At 35.0% G+C, this 22,775-nt stretch overlaps 1 protein-coding gene across 5 annotated transcripts in view; it reads right to left on the bottom strand.

Annotated features, from left to right (window-relative positions):
* LOC149789863 (mitogen-activated protein kinase kinase kinase 13-like) overlaps positions 1-22,775 on the bottom strand; it is a 245,253-nt gene that overhangs the window by 120,106 nt on the left and 102,372 nt on the right. For all 5 annotated transcript variants that reach the window (XM_089971848.1, XM_089971847.1, XM_089971849.1 and 2 more), the window contains 2 exons: positions 18,858-19,063; positions 11,011-11,258 (listed from right to left, as the gene is read on the bottom strand). In XM_089971848.1, the coding sequence (XP_089827974.1) occupies positions 11,011-11,258; positions 18,858-19,045 (436 nt within the window). In that variant the 5' untranslated portion in view covers positions 19,046-19,063. The remainder of the gene's footprint in view (positions 1-11,010; positions 11,259-18,857; positions 19,064-22,775) is intronic.

Raw genomic sequence — 22,775 nt, 5'->3', positions numbered from 1 at the left:
ACCTTCCATTTTGTTGTCTCACTACTTTTATACTCCATATACACAATGTACCTAGTTGGAACATGTTCATTTCAATTTTCTGATTATTATGTCCATATATAAATATAGTTTATTATCAATGCTGTGTGTATGTATGTGTGTGTGTGCGTAACTTTGAACATGTACTATAAATGTAAATATGTATATAATAGAGGCCACAAGGAGGATTAGTTCCATGCAACTAATTATGTCACCCTCTTTCAATATTATTGTTATTATTATTATTAATTTCATAGTGGCCATATTGGAATGTATGATCATCACCAATTTCGTTTAGGACCAACTAAATATTGCAAGAAGTTTAGGGAAAACCCATGTCAATATAACTATCGGTTCAGGAAGTGAAGCAAAAAAAACAAGATTTTTAAGATGGTTGCTGTGAATGCCTTGTTTAACGAAGCCAGATCTGACAAACTACATAAAGGACAGAAGTCATGGAACTTTTATGGATCCACACTGCCAATTTTAAACATTCAAATCATGTAATAAATCTGTACTGTTGATTATGAGATGTTAAACACAGCCATCACTATGTTTGTCTTGCATGAATATTAATAAGAATAATGGTAGGAGTTTCATTTAATGCATTAGCTACCACCAGTTGCCTTTACAGACAAGACTTTAAATATTTTAACAATTGTCAGAAAATCAAACACTTACATCGATACAGACAGATAAAGGGATATTTAGAAGTTTTAGAAATAGATCCATTTTTAAGAGAGAGAATGAGAGGGAGAGAATTTAAGCAAGACTGTCTGGGATGATTTATTTATACTCACAACTCTGAGGATTTGTTAATTCTTATATAATCCATTAATTTAACAACTGTCAAAGCAATGACTAGCATCAACATCTTTCAAAATCTGACTTTTGAGAATGATTTGAAACACTTTTTTTCTTCCATTTAATTGTTTGCCAAGCAGAATGTGTCAAGTCTCTTGTAATTATTATGTAAAAAGCATACCATAAACACTGCCTGTGGATGCTACATTTTCCTAACATAATCATGCTTTGAACGAAATTCTCTTGGTAGTTAATCATAAGAGACAAGTACGTTTTATGTCCAAATACACACCTGTCAAAGAAATCTTACAAGTTGTACTTTTAGCAATTAAAATCTACTGGCCATACAAATAGTGCTATGCATGAAAACAATCTGTGAAAATCTGACAAACTGCCAGAGGCTAGCTCTGAACCTGAAAGTCATCAAATCCCTGATGTATAAGTATTATACATGTAATTATAATTCAGCTGATAACTTAAAATATAAATATGTATTCCTTATTCGTCAAAACTTGCTTTAAATAGTAAATATTCTTATTAAAGTAAAACCTGTTATGAGAGACTGCCCCTTCTGCCAACAAAAAGTGGTCTCTCAAGACAGGCGGTCTCTCATAGCAGATTTATACAAAAAGACCAGTTTTCAAGGTCCAGTTTCAGAACAATTTCAAGAAAAATAACTACAATCACTGTACATATATTCCATTCTTTATTAATAGTTATTGCTAAAATATTGTATGCATTCATAAAGAAATACTTGTTTCATTAAACACGAAATCACATTTACATTTGAAGATCACATATTTTAGCATATGAAATCGTTTCTGAATTACTCGTTTTCCTTTATAACAACCTAAATTTGTTTTACCGATGTTTAAACCGCTTTTTTGTGAGTGGTCTGCCTTTTTTCACTTCTTTCACATATAATAATTATTTTCTCCGGCCTTAAAATTTGTCACTTTTTAGTTGGAGGTTTGTCCATTGTTATTAAGGTTCTAGGTGTTAAAAGTATTAGAGCTCAATTGTAATATCGAACGTAAAGACTGTTTTGACTGGGCTGTGGGAAAATATGAAAAATCTTTACAAGTGCATTGCATATCTAACAATTAATGAAATAAAAAGAAACAATTATCTCATCCAGAAACAGAACCATTTACTCAGAGACAAAAGTCAACGATTTCATTTAAAGATGACATACAGGGATTAACTCTATAAACAAAGTGTGTAACCCAGTCACACCAACTTGAATAGACGACAACTCTGTGATTGGGATGTAATCACTTAACATCGGGGGGAAATACCACAAACATCACAAGTCTTGAACACTATCAATCGAATCCCACAAACGATTCTCTCTTGCTGGTTTAAAAGAAAATGATCTCATTCACCCCCGGCAATAAGGATTAACTCTATAGACAAACAATATACGCGACCACTACATCAACTTTGGCACTACAACGGCATTCGTGACATGTACATTAGCTTGGTTTACGGACTGTAACATCTATCACCAGTAGCAACAATCCTTTTTCTAATATTCCTTTTATGTTTGTTTTGTATCAGAACAATCATTACTAATCAGCTGGTCATTGTAACAATTGGTCAGTGGTGTCCATCTGTTCTCGCCATATGGTCATTAATAGGGATGCCAGGTCCTATAATAAGGCCGGGAAGCAGGCTAAGGTGGCAGGGTCCAGTTTCATAAATTGTCCCCTGGCAAATTTCTTAACTTAAGGCTATGGTGTGACTTTTTCAGCTATTATTGTTTACTATTTATAGATATGGATATATTTGTGAACTGGGTGTTTCGGGCTTGTGTTGTTCTTGAAACTGATGTCAGACGTGTACACCTTCCATAGTTACTCTGCAGTATGTTGATAGTGAAATACCAATAGTTGGCTAGGAAGAAGAGCTAGCCTCCCACAGCAGTAGACACGTGGGTTCAAGGCATGTAGAGTATCTCAAAAACGGCTTGGATGACAACTATTCTGAATTGCATCAGACTATTTAGTAGACAATGTTTTTCAAAATTTTCATCCAGGGAAAGGGCTTGCGTTTGCACTGTGAGCACCACATGCTGTCAAAAACGGCATTTGAATGTGAAAAATGCATGTATAAAATAGGGGTTGGGGTGCATAAACGTCTTCTGCTATGAACTACCATTGACTTCTCTGGTCAAGTGAATACTATTCTTATGCTTTGTTTTAATATAGGTATCTAAAAATATGGACCTTTTTGACCTCACTTGTGTATTTGATTTTTTATGATTTTTTTATACTAGGTCTCTGATTGCGGCATTAAATTTGTACATAAAAACTGGCCCCTGCCCCCTTAAGGAAAATTTATAATTTTTTGATGGTGCAGTCAGTCACATCTATTATACTTTTCTGTTTCTTTGTGTATATTTAAATAATTTTTATGCATTAGCTTCATTATATTTCCTACCTTTTTCCATATATCACTTAGTGTTGTATGTAATGCTCTTTGGAGAGAGAGGTAACTGTGTTTTGTACCTCCATGTGAGAACTGTTTACATCATGACAAAGTAGCAAATTTTGGACTTAACTTACTAAATATTGGAACAAAATGGTAATCATAATGTATCGTCTTGCACTTTCTGTAGCTGTCAAGGTTTGCACCCCTATTTTTATGAATAATATTCACATTTCAATACAGACACACCTAAACAATTGCATAGCATGTCAACATGCATTCTTTAAAGTAATTTAACTCCACAGGAGCAGATAGAATTCAGAGGAATCATACATAAACATAGTGTTGTGAATATTGAATGTCACCAGTGGAACGGTCTTAGAAATAATGATGCATATGGCATATTGCTTGCTATATTTTGGTGAGAAGAATGAAAGTTTTAGCACACCGACATAGTTTCTACCTTCATGACCCCACTCTGAAGTTGACATAAGAGATTCATATCTCACACTTGGGTGATAACAGAAAATGTTTCAATGTTATGAATATATCTTGAAATTTCTAGGTTCAGTTAACAAAGGGGGAAAAACTTAAAATTAAGTGGCAGTTTCATGCATTTGACAATATACATACAGTTTCTCCTCTGAAAATCTTATGTTTTCACTGAATGTTAGAAGTACATCAATATCACTTGTTTCTTTTCTTTTGCAGGTCTCAGTTTGCATGGTAAGAGATTAGAATTAATCGGTTAGTCATGCTGAAAGAAACAATAGCGTCAATCTCATCCAGATACTCATTCTGATCTAAGTGCACAAAAGAATGACTTTGACGGACAGATTTAGCTTCTGCAGGAGTTGTTTTATGGTACATGCTTATCAAAGGCCAAGCCAGTGAAATGCTTTTTACCTTGAACTGAATTTTCCACTGTAAATATTTGTTCTATACCTTATCTTATTATTTACTATGATTTTGTAAACTCCAGAAAACATTAAAGTCAGTTGTAAATAAATTGGTGTCTGAGAAGAAATTTCTGTTAAATTGCATTGAGTAATTTGCATATGTATGGTCAATTTCACTGGCTATGTATCAATGAATTTATTTGATATGTCACTTTGTAAGTTTTAGGGTCCCACGCATCAGCATATCAATATTCCAGCATTGTCTAGTGTTAATTGATTAAACTTTGACTTCTCCAGACTAGTTAGACTTGTGTTGCAATTACCCCCCCCCCACAACACACACTGACACGACACTAATGCTGCTATTAGCATCTCCATAACGATAATGAAAAGTTAGGAACCGCTTCTTTTATATCAATCTGAAAGTATTTCTAAAGCACATGATCTAATTAAATGTGTGATTTCTTTAAGTTTGCTAGAAGTGTTTATAGAAACTTTTCACTTCTGTCACTGACAACTAACATATCATTTCTGTCATTCCCTCCTAAAATTTATAACTTCCAGATCTCTTCTTGACATTCATGAAACACTGTCAAGGAATTTTGCTTTTGTACTGATGCTGTGGTGGTAAACAAAGACCAAAAGCATTGTAGGTTGCAAACAATTTGAAATCTTTCAAGAACTGCAGTCATAATTCTCAATGTAAATAATGCAGTACTTTTTGCCACAAAGAGGTAACTTTTTTAAAAGCATAATACCATTTTTAGTTTTGTGCACAAAAAGTTTTCCTTTATACCATTGTACTAGATAATGTCTAAATATGTGATATGTACACAACTTTTGACATAAACCATTTTCAGCCAAATTCTTAAGGTGGCAGGATCAAGTTTCATAAATTGTCCCCTGGCAAACTTAAGGCTATGGTGTGACTTTTTCAGCTATTATTGTTTACTATTTATAGATATGGATATATTTGTGAACTGGGTGTTTCAGGCTTGTGTTGTTCTTGAAATTGATGTCAGGCATGTACACCTTCCATAGCTGCTCTGTAGTATGTTGATAGTGAAATACCGTATTTACCGCATATGTTGGGACACGATAAAATAATTATTTTTTTTCCTGTCCCAGAACTTATGGTGAAACATTTTTTTCACTTTGGTCATATGTCCCAAGACTTAAGAACGAAATAAATTGGTATTGCATTTGTGCTCCCCCCCAACTGCACGTCGCAATAAAATAGATAAATAAAACGCTTAATTGACAATAACAAGAAAGAAACTAACCTTGTGTTGTTATCATTTATTCCTTTTTTTCAACATGAGCATTAAAGAATAAAACATTTCCACGAAATCTGTATAAGTAGCATAGGCTTCCATAATGTAGCGTGTATCAATTATGTCCGATACCACACACCATGTTGTTCATTGACATGAACACTGAGAAACAATTATGTGTGGTTGTGCTCAAAGGTTTGAACATGTTATCCGACTGAAAACTGGAGCCAACAAAATCGCATACAAGAGGGGAATAGTCAACTGATATCTTGAAGAAGCCATTCACGCATGACACAGTGTTGGGTGCAAAATAATCAAGCTTACTATAACAAGCACACATAAGCCCTGGTGGTGAATAAACACGACTGGCAGCAAGCAGTTAACTCCTTCTTTGAACCTACCAACAGGACATCAAAGACAAAAGGTTATTTTTATTACAAAGCAGACGATCTCAGAAGCCGACCCAGGTTACTTTATTTTGTATCAATACAAAGGTTATTTTATTGCAAAGCAAGCCGACATCGGAAGTTGACTATGGATTCTGTGAAGTGAGCCAATTTTTTACAAAATTTTATTTTGAATATACAAAGATGGCAGAGATATGGAAGCATACTTGGGTTCCTTTTCAACTGTATTCACGGGAATTTTGAAAATAAATTGAAACAATGGAACAAATTTTAAAGTGACACAATATAGTGCTTTATGCACAGATGTCGATGACCCAGCGTCACCGAGAATATTTGGAGAAAGTAAAATCATGTGATGAATTCGTTAAGGCCAGAAGAGAACTATGCTGTATGCCAGTATCTCGTAAATAAAAATCATTATTTTAAAACACATTCACTTGAGTGCAAATGACAATCTTTTCACCAGTGTGGGTTACATAAGTATCATTAATATTTACCCGCAGACATCAGTGCACCTTTGTATTAATTATTACTAAAGATGCCAAGCACATATAAGCCCTGGTGGTAAATAAACACAACTGGCAGCTAGCAGTAAACTTCTCTGAACTTGCCGACAGGACATCAAAGACAAAGGTTATTTTCATTACAAAGCAAGCAGACGCTGGAAGCCGACTTTGGACTCGGAAGCCGATTTTTTTTAAAGGACATCAATACAAAGGTTATTTTATTGCAAAGCAAGCTGACCTCAGATGCTCACTACTGGAATCTTTTAAGCATGCCGATTTATTTTTTTAGCTTTGAATATACAAAGACGGCCAAGATATGGAAGCTAACTTTGGTTCCTTGTCACGTGATTTTATTTTCTCCAAATCTTCTGGATGATGCTGGGTCATCGATGTTCGCGCACGAAGCACTATATTGTGCAACTTTAGAAACTGTTCCATTGTTTTACTTTATTGTCAAACTTTTTGTGAATACTGTTGACAAGGAACCATTGTTGTTGTTTTGGGGCTTAATGCCATTTTTCAGCACACGATAGGCTATACATGGCGGCCAGTATTAATGGTGGAGGAAGAACCCGGGAAAACCCCGGAAAGAACCACCGACCCACGAGAAGCTACTGGCAAGCTTTCTCACATACCCACATTGGCTGAATCCTAGACTCGAACCGCCGCATCTCACCTCTGTCTGCGGCAAGCTTTCTCACATACCCACATTGGCTGAATCCTAGACTCGAACCGCCGCATCTCACCTCTGTCTGCGGCGGTTCGAGTCTAGGATTCAGCCAATGTGGGTATGTGAGAAAGCTTGCCAGTAGCTTCTCGTGGGTCGGTGGTTCTTTCCGGGGTTTTCCCAGGTTCTTCCTCCACCATTAATATTGGCCGCCATGTATAGCCTATCGTGTGCTGAAAAATGGCATTAAGCCCCAAAACAACAACAATGGTTCCTTGTCAACAGTATTCACAAAAAGTTTGACAATAAAGTAAAACAATGGAACAGTTTCTAAAGTTGCACAATATAGTGCTTCGTGCGCGAACATCGATGACCCAGCATCATCCAGAAGATTTGGAGAAAATAAAATCACGTGACGAATTCGTGATGGCCAGAAGAGAAACAGATCATTTCGCCGACAATATGATCATTAACATGGATGAAACTCTAGTGTACTTTGATCGCATTCCTGGATGGACTGACGATAAGATGGGCATCATAAGTGTGAGAATTAGCAAGACTAGTGCAGATTTGAAAAAAATCTTCCTTTTGTTCTTGCAGTTTCCACTTCAGGTGGTGTGTTGCCTCCAACAATTTTTCATGGTATGAGAAAGTTAAAAAAGTATTCATGTACCAAAATAATAGACCGTACGTGTGCAGGAGAAGGGTTGTGTTGATGAGATGCTGCTGCATTGGATTAAAGAGTTTCATCTCAAGTACAGTTTTATATTTAAAAATTAAAATTTCACTTGGATTGCAATTTCCGACATGTAATTTTCAAATGATTTAAAAGGTGTCCCACAACTTACGACTCGAAAAAAACGATGTGTCCCAGAACATACAGTGCACAAAAAAATTACTTTTAAAATTAATTTATGGTGTCCCAACAAATACGGTGTCCCAACATATGTGGTAAGTACGGTACCATTAGTTGGCTAGGAAGAAGAGCTAGCCTCCCATAGCAGTAGACACGTGGGTTCAAGGCAAGTAGAGTATCTCAAAAACAGCTTGGATGACAACTATTCTGAATTGCATCAGACTATTTAGTAGACAATGTTTTTCAAAATTTTCATCCGGGGAAAGGGCTTGCATTTGCACTGTGAGCACCACATGCTGTCAAAAATGGTATGTGAAAAATGCATGTATAAGATAGGGGTTGGGGTGCATAAACTTCTTCTGCTATGAACTGCCATTGACTGCTCTGGTCAAGTGAATACTATTCTTGTGCTTTGTTTTAATATAGGTATATAAAAATATGGACCTTTTTGACCTCACTTGTGTATTTGATTTTTTTATGATATTTTATACTAGTTCGCTGATTGTGGCATTAAATTTGTACATAAAAACTAGCCCCTGCCCCTAAGTATGGGAATAATTAGTGTGGTTCCCTGCTTTTTATGCTCCCAGCATTGCTTACCCCTATACAAATAGCGGAGGTCAATGCAGGGAGCATACAAAGCAGGGAGCCAGACTAGGAAACACTCTACATATACTTTAGTCTGGTTTACGACAAAAATTATAAAACACTATAGGCATAGCTATAAAAAAATACACACAATGGTAGCCAGCCTATGTTTTTCAATTATTTTTTTTACGTTTAGAACGGTATGAGCAGTTGTTTTTACGGGGATTAAATAGAGGTTAGTGGAGTTTATCCTCATTTTTGTGTTGCGGTCGTTCATAGCAGTGTCGAAATGCATATTTTGCCAAGACATCACAGTCACTGGTCGCATTCAGCAGGTGGTCACTCATAACAGAGTGTTTATATAGTAAAATCGATCCGTGCATTATGATTGTGGTCAGAAATGATAGGTGGTCGCTCATAGCAGAGGTCGATCATAGCAGTTTTTACTGTACCACATTTTCTGCATGTGAAAATGTTGGACTGACCTTTACATTGACCACAAATTCAAAATGACACATACAACAGATGAAAGAAACTAGCCAGATATGCAGAAGAAGAATGTGTTATATATAAATGCTAAATAAAGGTGCTGATAAATGTATTATGGTGAGTTCGCAGGGTATAAAACGTGCAGAACATAAAGCATTAAGAACTAAATATGACCCCCTTTTTGGAAATTAACTCTCACAGTTACATATTTTACCAAGACATCTATATTCAAGAAAATTTCTTTATCTTGTATCCCATCTCTCAATTTTGTTGATGTGCAAACAGGCTAGTTCCTTTCAAATCTGAGCTTGCCTGAACTGAAACTGAGCTTGTCCCAGGTGTTGGGATTTGTAAATCCCAGCTACTTGAGAATTGAACTCTACAAACATCCCAAATAAAGAATATAAAAGTAAACCAGGTTGATAAGAAAGTGGTCATTTCAATAGTTAAATCAATACTACTACCTGTAAGAGCACAAATCCAAAAGCTGTCTAGATCAATCACTTATACTCAAAATCAAAGGGAGTCAATACAGCCAAAGCATTGAGCTAACAGGTCATAAAGAAAACAGGTAAAGATCTCTTCTCGGTAAAACAGTGTCCACAAAGTTACACCATCAATTACTTTCTGATGACCACGGCATTAGCATGGTGGCTTAAAAGTGGTAAAATTCAACTCAGATCAGTTTGGATAATGTTGTCATTCAACATAGGGTCAAAACATATGAATAACTAACTGCCCCTTTGCTAATGCAACTAGCAAACAGTGTCAACGTTTGATGTGTTCAGAGCCAATCAAAGAGTGATGATGCTAACTAAATTGAGAAACAGTGGAATCACTCGTTTGTTTTGAGACTGCTTCTTGAATGAACCAACTTCAACCACTATATTTTACAATAAATAAAGACAACAATTAAGAATTATAATTACACTTCCACAACTGGTATGCTAAATAGGTCATGAAGTCCAGCATGGAAATGGAAGGTTTACTGGTGATGACCAGTGTATTGTATTTGGTGGGCCTTGCAGCCTCATTAATCAAGCTGAATCCTGACAAATGGATTATTGTTGCTCACAGAGAAAGATCAGACATAATTATTAGTGGCTTTCTGAAAGCTGTACTTTATTTACTTCTGCAAATTTAGGATTATTTATCTGAAAAGCATGTGTGTGTACCAGGAAACTTGACTGACATAATATTAATACAGTAGTTTTGTCCCAGTATCACTGATGTGTGAACTTAAATACTCTGCTGTAATTAGCATACGTACATAGTGTATTAAAAGTAATTATGCTTCAAGGAATTGTAATTTACAATTTTGTTCTTTTGTATTAAAAATGCATAAATAGAATGATCTGTGCTTTCAGGATGATTCAAATTTTTCAGCAACAAAAATGTACTTAACGGAAGATTGGTCTGAATAAGTATTAAAACTACATTTCATATATGTTAATCATTTACTGCCCTCTCTTTTATTTTCCGTAATACTAGTGTCTGAATAACAGTATGCTTTTTCTCATTTCTCTATATCCTTGCTTATCTCACAAAATACTGATTTAAACAGACACCGCATAGATAGGTGTGTATTAAAAGAATATCAAATGCTTTATAATTCTTTTTTCAAGGGGTTAAAATAAAATGAATTAAAAGTTAATACTTTATTAACAAACTATAGTAATTACTTTGATTTATCAAATATCTTTCATGATCTCTAGAAATGAAGCAGAAAAAAGGGTGACTTCTTAATTGTATGAGACAAATTTTTCAATGGGTCTTTAAATCCATGGTTTGCTCATGAAAATTAATGATACTACTGTATACTGTCTTAAATATTGGTTAATCTAGTCTTGAAAGTCATTCCCGCAATGTTAAAAATTCTGTCAATGGTGTAATTAAGCAATGAAGGTGTAGGGGCAACACTGATTAAGGTGAAGTGGGCTAAAAAGCTGTAGGTAGTACAGATAACATAGACATTGGATTCCCTTCCTGCACAAAAGTGCTGCAAAAAAAAACAAAAAAAAAAAAACATGAGCATAAAATGGAGGGCAAATAGTCACTGAGTGGGTCAATACCTTGTTGCTTGAGCTCAGCAGCAGCTGCCTTTCCTATAATAGTCCATACCGGTCGAAGACATCCCAGCAGCCCCTCAAAAAAGCCCCTTTGCGAGCCAGGTGTGTACCCTATATCCATACTGCTAGTGGGGTTGTGGCTTGGGGAGACAGGGGCAGAGCGGACTGCTACTGGGGAGGGTGTGGTGGCTGTGGAGGTGGACTGCTCTGTCAGACTCAGCTGGTCAAGATCATGTTCCAACTGCAGCATGCTGCCAGAAAGAAAAAAAACCACAACAATAAATGAATTAAGTTGATCAGCTTGGTATGTTACTGCAGTCATCACAAACTCAATTAAGTCATCCAAAAACATGAACACTGACCCTGAGTCTGGTAAAGATCTAACAAAGGACCATTCCACCTGACACGGTTTTATCCACATTAGAGCTAGAGTATGAGCTGAAGAGAACTGCTGGGGTATAGCAGAAGCACAAGCAGCATAAATCTCTTGACTGCAGCCAGCACATCTCCATTTGATCAAGCCACCCCAAGTTGCACATCCTATCCAGTATGCTTCAGACAGTGTGAAGTGTCGAATTTCGAACTGCAGTGAACTTTACCACACTAACCCCTGGTGATGAGTTAATGTGGCAAGAGGTAATAGCCTATTGCCGAGCTCTGCAGTGTCAAGGTCACGTATGATACACTAAAGTGGGTGGTATTATAGAAGGGTAGACAGATGTAGCTCTACAATGATACTAAATAATCTGGATGTTCAAGTTGCACTACAATATACAGAGGGAAAAACCTCATTTTTTACCCAAATTTTTTCCACCCAAACTTCGCTTGTGGTCGGAATCCAATTTTTTGTCTGGATTTTAGACATTTTGGTCTCAGATCTAAGGCAGACTGGTATGAAATGCAGACAGACAGATGAACCTTTGCAAAAAGTAGGATAAGATGGGTATTTGGAATAAAGAGTGGTCTTGATACGAAAATAACGGGTCCGTTAAGCAGAAAAAAACTTTTACCCTTCTGCTCATGCGTAAGCCAAGTAGCCAATGAAAAACTATGTTTCTAACACAACTAGGCATTATGTTATTGGAACATCACCTGGAAGTTGATTTATTACGATTTATTCAGAAATAGCTTTCAAAATGCGTTTCGAATTTCAGGCAAAAATGACAAAAAATCTAATAGGTACATTTTGATGACATCACCAAATTTGAATATTCCTTGCGTAGGTGCATTTTGATGACATCATCAAATTTGAATATTCCTTGCGTATTAAATCATTTGTGCATCGACATTGCACATAAATTACAAATTTAGCCATTCCTTAACGATTTGTAAAAAAAAATCAAAAATCCTTGTTAACACATTAACCCCTGGTGACAAGTTTACATGGCAGGAAGTAGTTGCCAACTGCAGAGCCCTGTAGCTTGAAGGTCATGTATGATACACTAAAGTGGGTGGCATTATAGAAAGGTAGACAGATGAAGGTCTACAATGATACCAAATAATCTGGAAGTTCTTGTTGCACTACGAAATACAGCAGGAAAAACCTCATTTTTTTGGACCCAATTTATTTCTGCCCAAAATTTGCCCATGATCGGAATCCAATTTTGGGTCAGGATTTTAGACTTTTTGGTCTCAGATTTAATGCCAACTGGTATGAACTGCAAACAGACAGATGAACCTTTGCAAAAAATGGGATAAGTTGGGCATTTGGAATAAAGAGTGGTCTTGATATGAAAATACTGGGTCCATTAAGCAAAAAAAAATTTTAAAATTATAATCGAACTTTTACCCTTCTGCTCATGCACGAGCAACCCATGTAGACAATGAAAAACGATGTTTCTAACACAACTAGGCATTATGTTAGTGGAAAATCACCTGGAAGTTGATTTATTAGGATTTATTCAGAAATAGCTTTCAAACTGTGTTTCCTACTCAAATTTCAGGCGAAAACGACAAAAACCTCCAGGGGTTAATGTGTTAAAGTTGAATGCATTGAGCATTAAAATTTTATCACATTTAAGCCAGAAAAGTTTCTGTGAAGGGTCACTTCGACCTTTCTTCATTCATCTTTCCCCGATGTCAGTGTAAACTTCAAAGGGGCAGCATTCCAACTCAGTGAAATTGACCGGGGTATCTTAACATGGTCCTTAGAAAGTAAACATTTGAGCTACCAACCCTAACCGCTTGGTAGAAGCCTATGTCAAATTATCACTTTTTCAAAGGGAAATTATTAAGCACTGTCGTTCACAGATTCTGAGCTGTCTAAAGCTGATGAAAGGAATTATTTCTTTGTGAAAAATTAGGGAACGCTGCCTACGACTGGGCAGAATAAATTAAAGTGTACACTTTAGAAGCAATCAGACTTTAAAGTGACGACATTGGTCGAAATTTCTTTAGTCAGACATTTCCTGAAAGAGGAAAAGTAGTCTTGACTCCATGGAAGCTTAAAGAGAATAGCGCATTCCTCGTTAAACAAGAAAGGGACCAGGTGGCCGTCTTGTAAAAAGAAAGACAGGTTTTAATGCTAGGACGCACAAGTTCTGAAAGAGAACAGTAATAAGCTATGAAATTATAGTTTCATGTAATATTCTATTATTTGATTGTTTGTTTTATGCAAATGTGTTTGCTATGACTAGGTTCCATATTATGTATCGTTTAGTCAATTTCATGGAAATGTGTAGATGCTAGAGTTGTTACGCAATTTATTTTATTCAATTTCATGGAAAGTGTTGATGCTAGAATTGTTATTCAATTTACCTTTTAAGTTTACAGTTATTAGTTCATTGGTAGAATTGACTGCATGTATTCCAAATGTACATATGTGTAGGATTTCATACAGTTATATGAAATAACTTCCATTATTTGTTAGGACGATACACATTATTGTGAGTTAATGATACTTGCCTAATTACATCCGATTTTGTAATGTTTGAATAATCTTGTAGGTCAAGGATTGCTGTGAGTTACAATATGTTAATTTCGTTCAACAGTAATCGAACCTTTAGTAGCATATGTGAAAGATGCTTACATGGTAATTTAAGACCTGCCGCTGGAAGCAAGGTCAATGTTCTACTGTACTAAGTCAGAATTAACGAAGTGTGCAGATAGCCAACATGCACTGAGTAACGTGACGGAATTTTATATACGTCTCAAGAGTGGGGTATACAGAAATTTTGGGGTAATTTTGTCGTTTAAGGAACAGCTTTCTGGGAGAGAGATGGGACAGTCTGAAGACTGAAGTCCAAGGAAAAAGAAGGATGAGGTCAGAATAAAAGGACCAGGAAGTCCATGATGGGGCAAAGCATAGAGCTTAGGAAGTTGATGAACTAGGTGGATGCTGATAAACGGTCAGTGGAGTGAGGTGATGCAAATCAATCGTGGACATTGCGATCTTTTCACCTCTCATTATGATAATGAAACAAATCCAAATTGGACACGCCTGTTAAATTCTATTGACATAACTAACTTGACATGGAACTGCCGTTATTAATTTGTTCTGATTAAATTTGTTATTTTCTTGTCAAAGGGGGCTTGTATTGCTTTATTTCTCACAGTATTCTCACTCAGTTCTCTGCTGAAATTCTATTCTTCTTTCACTCCTGCTGGGCTATAATACTGAAGGAGGTCATCCTCTAGATAACGCCAGCCTAATCCAATTAACCACCCCTCCTACTAAGAGGATGACTTTACAGACAGTACAGAGCATAAATTGGCATGATCATGTGCTCACTATTTGAACTGACATATTTCAAATTAATTATTGTTTTGAGACTTTTGTGATAAGAAGAGTTGTTTCCCTTAGTAAAAATTTGGAGTGCTCAGCAAGGAATATGAATTTCTCGCAAATAAAAAAAGGCAAAGTCTGACATCTGGAACTTTAAAATTAAAGAAAGAAAAAAATTCTACCAATACTGATATATCAGTAGTGATGTGCACACTGTACATTGCAGAGAAAGGGCAATGTGGGGGAACAACAAACATAACAACATCCAAGATCAAACCAACATCTTGAACAGTTATGCAAAATTTAAAGTTTGAAGTTTGAATCTGAAAGTAGATATCCCCACCAGAACTGGTGGATATGCTTATTTTCTTGCAAATTAATATGCATATTTTAAAACAATAAGCTTATTCAACCAAGACCTAGCACAGATTACATTCCGGTTTCAATACTTTTAGTTAAAAAAAAATTATGTCAAGATACCTTATTAAAAAAATTTAATTAAAGACAAAGTGATCTTAGTAACAGTTTGAGCTTCTTGAGAGAAATCTTGACACTTAAGAAACCCAGGGAAGTGAGCTGTAACAGTCAACTGGGTTTCTTTATTGTTATTGTTTCTCTGAAACTCCATCTGACTTATAAGAGTTTAACACAGATTTTCAACCAATCAGTAATCTGGGTTTTGCATGCTGCCAAATATGTTTGCTAAGACGGTCTCTTAATCATTAAGAGACTATTCTCTGGACTTAAATGTAATTCTTAGCTTGCAAATGTTCTTTTACTACTTTACTTTGAATGAGAGGTCACAAGTGGCTAAGTGGTCTAAGGATCTTGCATCCACAGACTAGTGACATCTTAACTCTGCATGGGTTTGAATCTCAGGATTGGCCAATGTGGATATGTGAAAAAGCTTGCCAGTAGCTTTCCATGAGTTGGTGGACCTTCCTGGGATTTTACTCCACCAAATATACTGGCCTTCATATATAGCCTATCATGAGCTTAAAAAATGGTATTAAACTCATAACAAACAACAACTACTAATGAACCAAATCATTTTTATGTCATCTGAATACCAACTTTTGTATTGAAAATGGAATATAGTTTGAAATAGTGATTAATATCCTAGTTTGTTGTCTTGTCTGCTTGGTAAATATGCAGTAAATATTCCTAACCTTTAAAACACACAACTTTAATTCAGTGTGAAACTAATTAATGCTACCATACACCTTTATCAAACAGAATCATTATGCTGCATCCCTAATTTATATTATGTAAGATGAATAAACAGATAAACATATTTCTACTACCACTACTTTTTAAAAAGACAAATTTGCAAAATGAGAACAAAATTATTTAACTACCAATACATTTTGATTTACAATACTAATTTTTTTATCTGATTTATAATACTAATTTGTTATCTGATTTATAATAATAATTTGTTATCTGATTTATAATAATAATTTGTTATCTGATTTATAATAATAATTTGTTATCTGATTTATAATAATAATTTGTTATCTGATTTATAATAATAATTTTGTATCTGATTTATAATATTAATTTTGTATCTGATATAAAAGGACATCTAACATAAGACTGCAATAAAAATATGAGTAACGAGGTTTAGGAGGTTGGAAACCAGGTTACAAATCTCAAAATACTGATTTTGCAATGAAAAATTCCCATTCAAGGGATAGGTCCCCCCAAATTGTATTGATGAAATCATTTTTAGGATGAACTAGACATCATATGAAATCTGAGTGAAAACCCTAATACGACCATCAATTCTGAAGAACTAGCTATAACAATATTTTCAAGTAAGATGGCATCTTTGAGGTCAGACCAAATTAGACATCAGATCATCACTATTTTTATTTAGGACTAAAGAGGTCTGTTGAAAATTTGGTGTCAATATGACTTTCAGTGTGATTCAACAAAAGGCTGTTGGCACAGGACTGTGACACAGGCCACCAGAGGCACATCAACACTTTCAGTGTGATTCAACAAAAGACTGTTGGCACAGGACTGTGACACAGGCCACCACAGGCACATCAACACTTTCAGTGTGATTCAGCAAAAGACTGTTGGCACAGGACTGTGACACAGGCCACCACAGGCACATCAACACTTTCAGTGTTGAATTTATTTTAGAACACCTCCTAAGTTTGTTCAGAACTTTAATCAGTAGGATTATTTAGGACTTATTTTTGCAATATCGTAAATTCTTTTTACATTTTGCACTGTTTATTTGCGGTAAATAAATTATTAATAAGCTGTAGCAAGGTTAAAAAGTTTGGGCATACAGTATTTCTGTACCAAAGATCAACCAGATAATAGTGTAGCTGACTAATTACATAACCATGACCTGCTATATGAAGTGTGGCAGGATACAAATTTGTTCATGATATTTGTTAGTTCACTCATTTAAGACATCAATGCTGTTTAGCAGATCAAGCCTACATTTATAATCTGGCAGGAGTTAAACATTCTCATGTGCTATGCTTCTGTAATCTGGTACGAGTTAAAATTTCTTATGTCCTATGCATTTGTAATCTGGTACGAGTTAAATATTCTTATGTGATATGCATTTATAATCTGGTGTGAGTTAAATATTTTTATCTGCTTTGCAGTTTTAGTCTGGTACAAGTTCAATATTGTTATGTGCTATGCATTTATAATATGGTAGGAGTTCAATATTTTTATGTGCTATGCATTTGTAATCTGGTAGGATTTAAATATTCTTATGTGCTATGCATTTTTAATCTGGTAGGAGTTAAATACTTTTATGTGCTATGCATTTGTAATCTGGTAGGATTTAAATATTCTTATGTGCTATGCATTTTTAATCTGGTAGGAGTTAAATACTTTTATGTGCTATGCATTTGTAATCTGGTAGGATTTAAATATTCTTATGTGCTATGCATTTTTAATCTGGTAGGAGTTAAATACTTTTATGTGCTATGCATTTGTAATCTGGTAGGATTTAAATATTCTTATGTGCTATGCATTTTTAATCTGGTAGGAGTTAAATACTTTTATTTAACACTTCAAGAACCTGGTGATATTGTTAAATTACAGAAGCTATGCCATGATTGTATTATATTAAAATTCATATGCGAACTCTTCCTCAATATGATAATAAACGTTTTACACACTATTTCTTGTACTTCAAAAATACGAGAAAAATACATGTATTTAAAATTTCAGGAACCATGCCATGATCATATTAAATTCGAATTCATATGCGATCTCTTCCCCATAATGATAATAAATTGTTTATACACTATTTTATGTACTCTGAAGAAGAAAAAATGTTTTCATGTGTGAATGAATGTATGAAATTTCGGGAGCCACGCCATGACCGCGTTATATCCGAATTTGCATTAAAGCGGGGCACATTATAGTGGGGTTGCACTGTACTTTTATCCTTGTGTGCTATGCATTTGTAATCTGGTATGAGTTAAATATTCTTGTGCTCTATCCACTTTTAATCGGGTATGAGTTAATATTTTTGTATGCATTGCATTCATAATTTGGTACAAATATTCATGTGTGCTATGCATTTTTAATCTATCACAAGTTAAATATTTGTGTGTGCTATATATTTTTAATCTGGAACAAGTTAAATATTTGTGTGTGCTATACATTTTTAATCTGGTACAAGTCAAATATTCATGTGTGCTATACATTTTTAATCTGGTACAAGTTAAATATTCGTGTGTACTATACATTTTTAATCTATTACAAGTTAAATATTCATGTGTGCTATACATTTTTAATCTGGAACAAGTCAAATATTCGTGTGTGCTATACATTTTTAATGTGGTACAAGTTAAATATTTGTGTGTGCTATACATTTTTAATCTATTACAAGTTAAATATTCGTGTGTGCTATACATTTTTAATCTGGTACAAGTTAAATATTCTTGATTGCTATGCATTTTTTTACCTAGCAGAAGTTAAATATTCTTGTGTGCTATGCAATATCTAATAAAAAATGATGCCATCAATAGATAGATCCACCATTTAAACTAATTCTCTATGTGAATTTACATTATACTATATTACCAATTATCCAACAATGTAATAATACTGTTAAAGGGACAAGTCCATCAAGAATACCAACCTATTGCCAAATTCAAAGTCAGAGCTACTGGTTAGAACATTCAGCGTGCTCGGGCTGTTCCGACTGTTGATTGGTTGATCCCTTCTTTGATGCTGAAGCAGGTCTGTAGCTGATGATATAGCAGCTGAAGTCATCATTCTGTGTGTGGTTGGAACAGACTCAGGCCGTGTGTTCCGTTCCAGCGTCATCTTTAACTAGACTCAGATCTGAAAAGAGATGTTAATTTGATTACTGTTTGTAAACCAATCTAAATAGTCTAAAGTGTTCATTATATCAACTTTATTATTGAAATTATTAGTTTATCTTAGTCAAATGCATTTTTCTGACATACTTTGTTAGATATTTCTCAATTTCTGTTTTACAATGCGTGTCCCTTTTCATGAAATCTATATTTACATTCAAATCTGAGACAGCACACAAAAATGTCATATGACACCATTATTTCTTTCATGTCAAGGCATTGATTCAGCATTAGATAAGACATCTGGATGGCGATGATGACCAGAAGAATGCCAATATGGTTAGAAATTATAAATTGATTAGAAAAATTAATAAGCTTTGTATATTTTTTACATTCTTGAATCTTTCTGTTTTAACAATCAGCCTGGGTGTAAAAACAAATGTGAGGGTAAGAGAATACTATAATTTAAGACTATGTGTATATGAATTTTGGTAATATAAGTGTACATGTATAATGTACTATTTTAAAAAGTGTATATGACCTGAGCTAATTTAAAGTGTATATGACCTCTGGTATTTAAAAAACAAGTGTACATGTCAAGATTATAAAGCACCTTTAGAATCATACTTTCTGATTATTGTATATGGGTAAATTATGCATTGTTATTGTTGTATATGGGTAAATTATGCATTGTTATTGTTGTATATGGGTAAATTATGCATTGTTATTGTTGTATATGGGTAAATTATGCATTGTTATTGTTGTATATGGGTAAATTATGCACTGTTATTGTTGTATATGGGTAAATTATGCATTGTTACAGGGCTTGAAATTAGCGGTAGTCCGCTAGCCTGAGGCTAGCAGATTTCCCGTCGGACTAGTAACTTTCATAATGTTAATAGTCCGATGGGCTATTAAGTTTCGGTTATCAATAACCATTTGTTTACGCCATTCCCTAATAAAGACTTGATTTAACAGATGTTCTGTAGAATCAAAGCAGTGGCCATTGTAAACACAGTCATGAAATATTAGCATGAGAAGATGAAGTCAATTTCTGCCTCGGAAAGGTGCGTTTCTATAACAAGAATCCATCCGATTTTGTGCATTTCACTTAACAGCGCAAATTATGGTTCCGTCATTAACAACGGAAGTTTGGTAATTGATCCTAATTAAACTGATAAAGAATTAAATGAAAACATGACGTGGTATCACACTTTATTCACTCGACCACAGTAACAAATTACAAAGCAGTATACCACAACAAAAGAACACAGCAAAAGCTATTCAAAGAAATTAGTTTGCATGTTTTTTTTTGTTTAAGGTTCTTTTTTTTTGCTCGTTACCCAAATGTTCCTACAGTCACAAACAGGAAACTACATATTTTAAATTTCCATTGAAATAATTATAAGAATTAGATCAATTTATTACGATTACATTATTGACACATCTTTTCCATGCAACTACTTTTTCTATGATGATAAGAATAGTTTTTATATTTTTCCCTGACAAGAATGAACAAATAATTGAATACACGTGGAGATATCCAAGCAGAAAGCCATACATCTGTTGGGAATTAAAATCTCTGAGCATGGGCATCTAAGGTTTGAAAAATTTCCACTTATTATTAATTTCAACAATACAGCGAGGTTCAATTAATTAGGAACAATTACCAAACTTACAACTTATAATACCGTAATTGGGGCTGTTAAATACAACGTGCTGAGTGTCAGATGGCTTCGTCTGATGGAAACACACCTTTTTCAAGCTGAAACTAACACTATCTTCTGATGCTAATATTTATAAGTGTTTACAATATCCACTGCTTTCATCATGCCAAACATCCGCTGAATTTAAGTCTTTGTTAGGGAGAGGCCCTTTAATTGTGGGAGGGGGCAAACGCACATGTTTTGAAACATGTTTTTTGCTCTGACTTTCTTATATAAAGGACATTGTGCCATTCCTTTTCTTACTTTAAATAATTTGCATCAACTATACTATAACATCTCGTATTTCAAAACAAGGCACAATTCCCTCTTTATAAGACAGGCAAAATGTGGCATTTGATAGAATGTGTTCAGCCACCGGGAAAAAAGCAAAAGTTGAATGAGAATGATGAGGAATAATTCTTACGATAGGGAAAAGCATAATGGAAAATTTCAGAAGAAATGGACAAAAGACAGGGAATGGCTGAATTATGACGAGGAAAGGAACATCATGTGGTGTAACTGGTGTACACAATTCGCAAAAACAAACACACAGAAAACATCCAGTTTTGTTGCTGGTTGTTCGAACTTTAAAATTGAATCAGTAAACGTACATGAAAGCTGTGTGACGTTTTGTGAACAGGACTAGTAAAGATTTGGCAGGACTAGTAAATTTCTCAATATAATAGTCCTTCTGGCTTCAAAGAAATTTGTGTTAAATTCGAGGCCTGTTGTTATTGTTGTATATGGGTAAATTATGCACTGTTATTATTGTATATGATTAAATTATTCATTATTAAATTTTCAAGAATGAATAACTTTTCAACAATTCTACTGGCTCTGTTTGTGTGATTTTGTTAGTATGATATGTTTGACAGAACATCAAATTAGTAGACTTCAAAATTAGTTTTCAGAACACTCGCTCCTAAGTCAGTAGAATTTCTCACCAACATAAAAATTAACTTGTTCTACATAGACTGAAAACAAAACAAGTGCATATTTTGCCATAATATGTATTGTCTTCTTATAACAATTTAACAGCAAGAATCAGACTGATGGCAATATGACAAAAATAATATGAATCAGAGTATTGACAGTTAAATGAAACGAGAACTGTATATCTCATTTAAATATCCTCTCTGTGTGTGTGCATGTGTGATTTGGATTTTTAATGTAGCTTTAACAATTTTTCAGTCAAACTGCTATGATGTCTGCAGTGTGGCAGTTTATAGTGATGCCTAGCACTGGGGCATCATGTCGCAGACATGTAGCATGATGTCCCACCCAGATACATTATCCTGACACCAGTCCGACCAGTCCTAATACTAACCTCTTAATGCTGAGCGCCAAGCGAGACAGCTGTTAGTACCATTTTTTGTAAGTCTTTGGTATGACTCGGCCGAGGCTCGAACCCACAACGCAGACACTCAATAACCACTAGGCCAACAGTGTGGTCAATATAAACATTGTAAAGATTTTTAAAAAAGCTTCAAGTATTACTAATTGCCTTCACAGATGTACTGCCTGGTGTCCACATACGACATTCACTGTGATTATTAAGCTTCAACATGGTGGCTGTTGTGTTAATCAGCTACATGTACTCACCATGCATCAGTGCACTAGTGGAAGGAACTGTGCTGGTTCCCAGCATAGTAACTGGTTGTCACTAGTTTCCATAAGTGTAGATAGAACAGGTACAGTGTAGATAGAACATATACAGTATAGATTGAACAAGTACAGTGTATATAGAACATGTACAGTGTAGACAGAACATGTACAGTGTAGATTGAACATGTACAATGTAGATTGAACATGTACAGTGTTGACAGAACATGCAGTGTTGTTGTTGTGGGGTTTAATGCCATACTTCAGCACACGGTAGGCTATGCATGGCAGCCAGTATTAATGGTGGAGGAAGAACCCAGGAAACCCCCTGGAAGAACCACCGACCCATGAGAAGCTACTGGCGAGCTTTCTCACATACCCACGTTAGCCGAATTCTGGACTCGAACCCACGCAGACAGAGGTGAGATG

This window comes from Sinohyriopsis cumingii, chromosome 10, assembly GCF_028554795.1.
Source record: "Sinohyriopsis cumingii isolate HCF-2022 chromosome 10, ASM2855479v2, whole genome shotgun sequence".
NCBI lineage: Eukaryota > Metazoa > Mollusca > Bivalvia > Unionida > Unionidae > Sinohyriopsis > Sinohyriopsis cumingii.
This window is presented reverse-complemented; position numbering and strand designations above follow the sequence as displayed.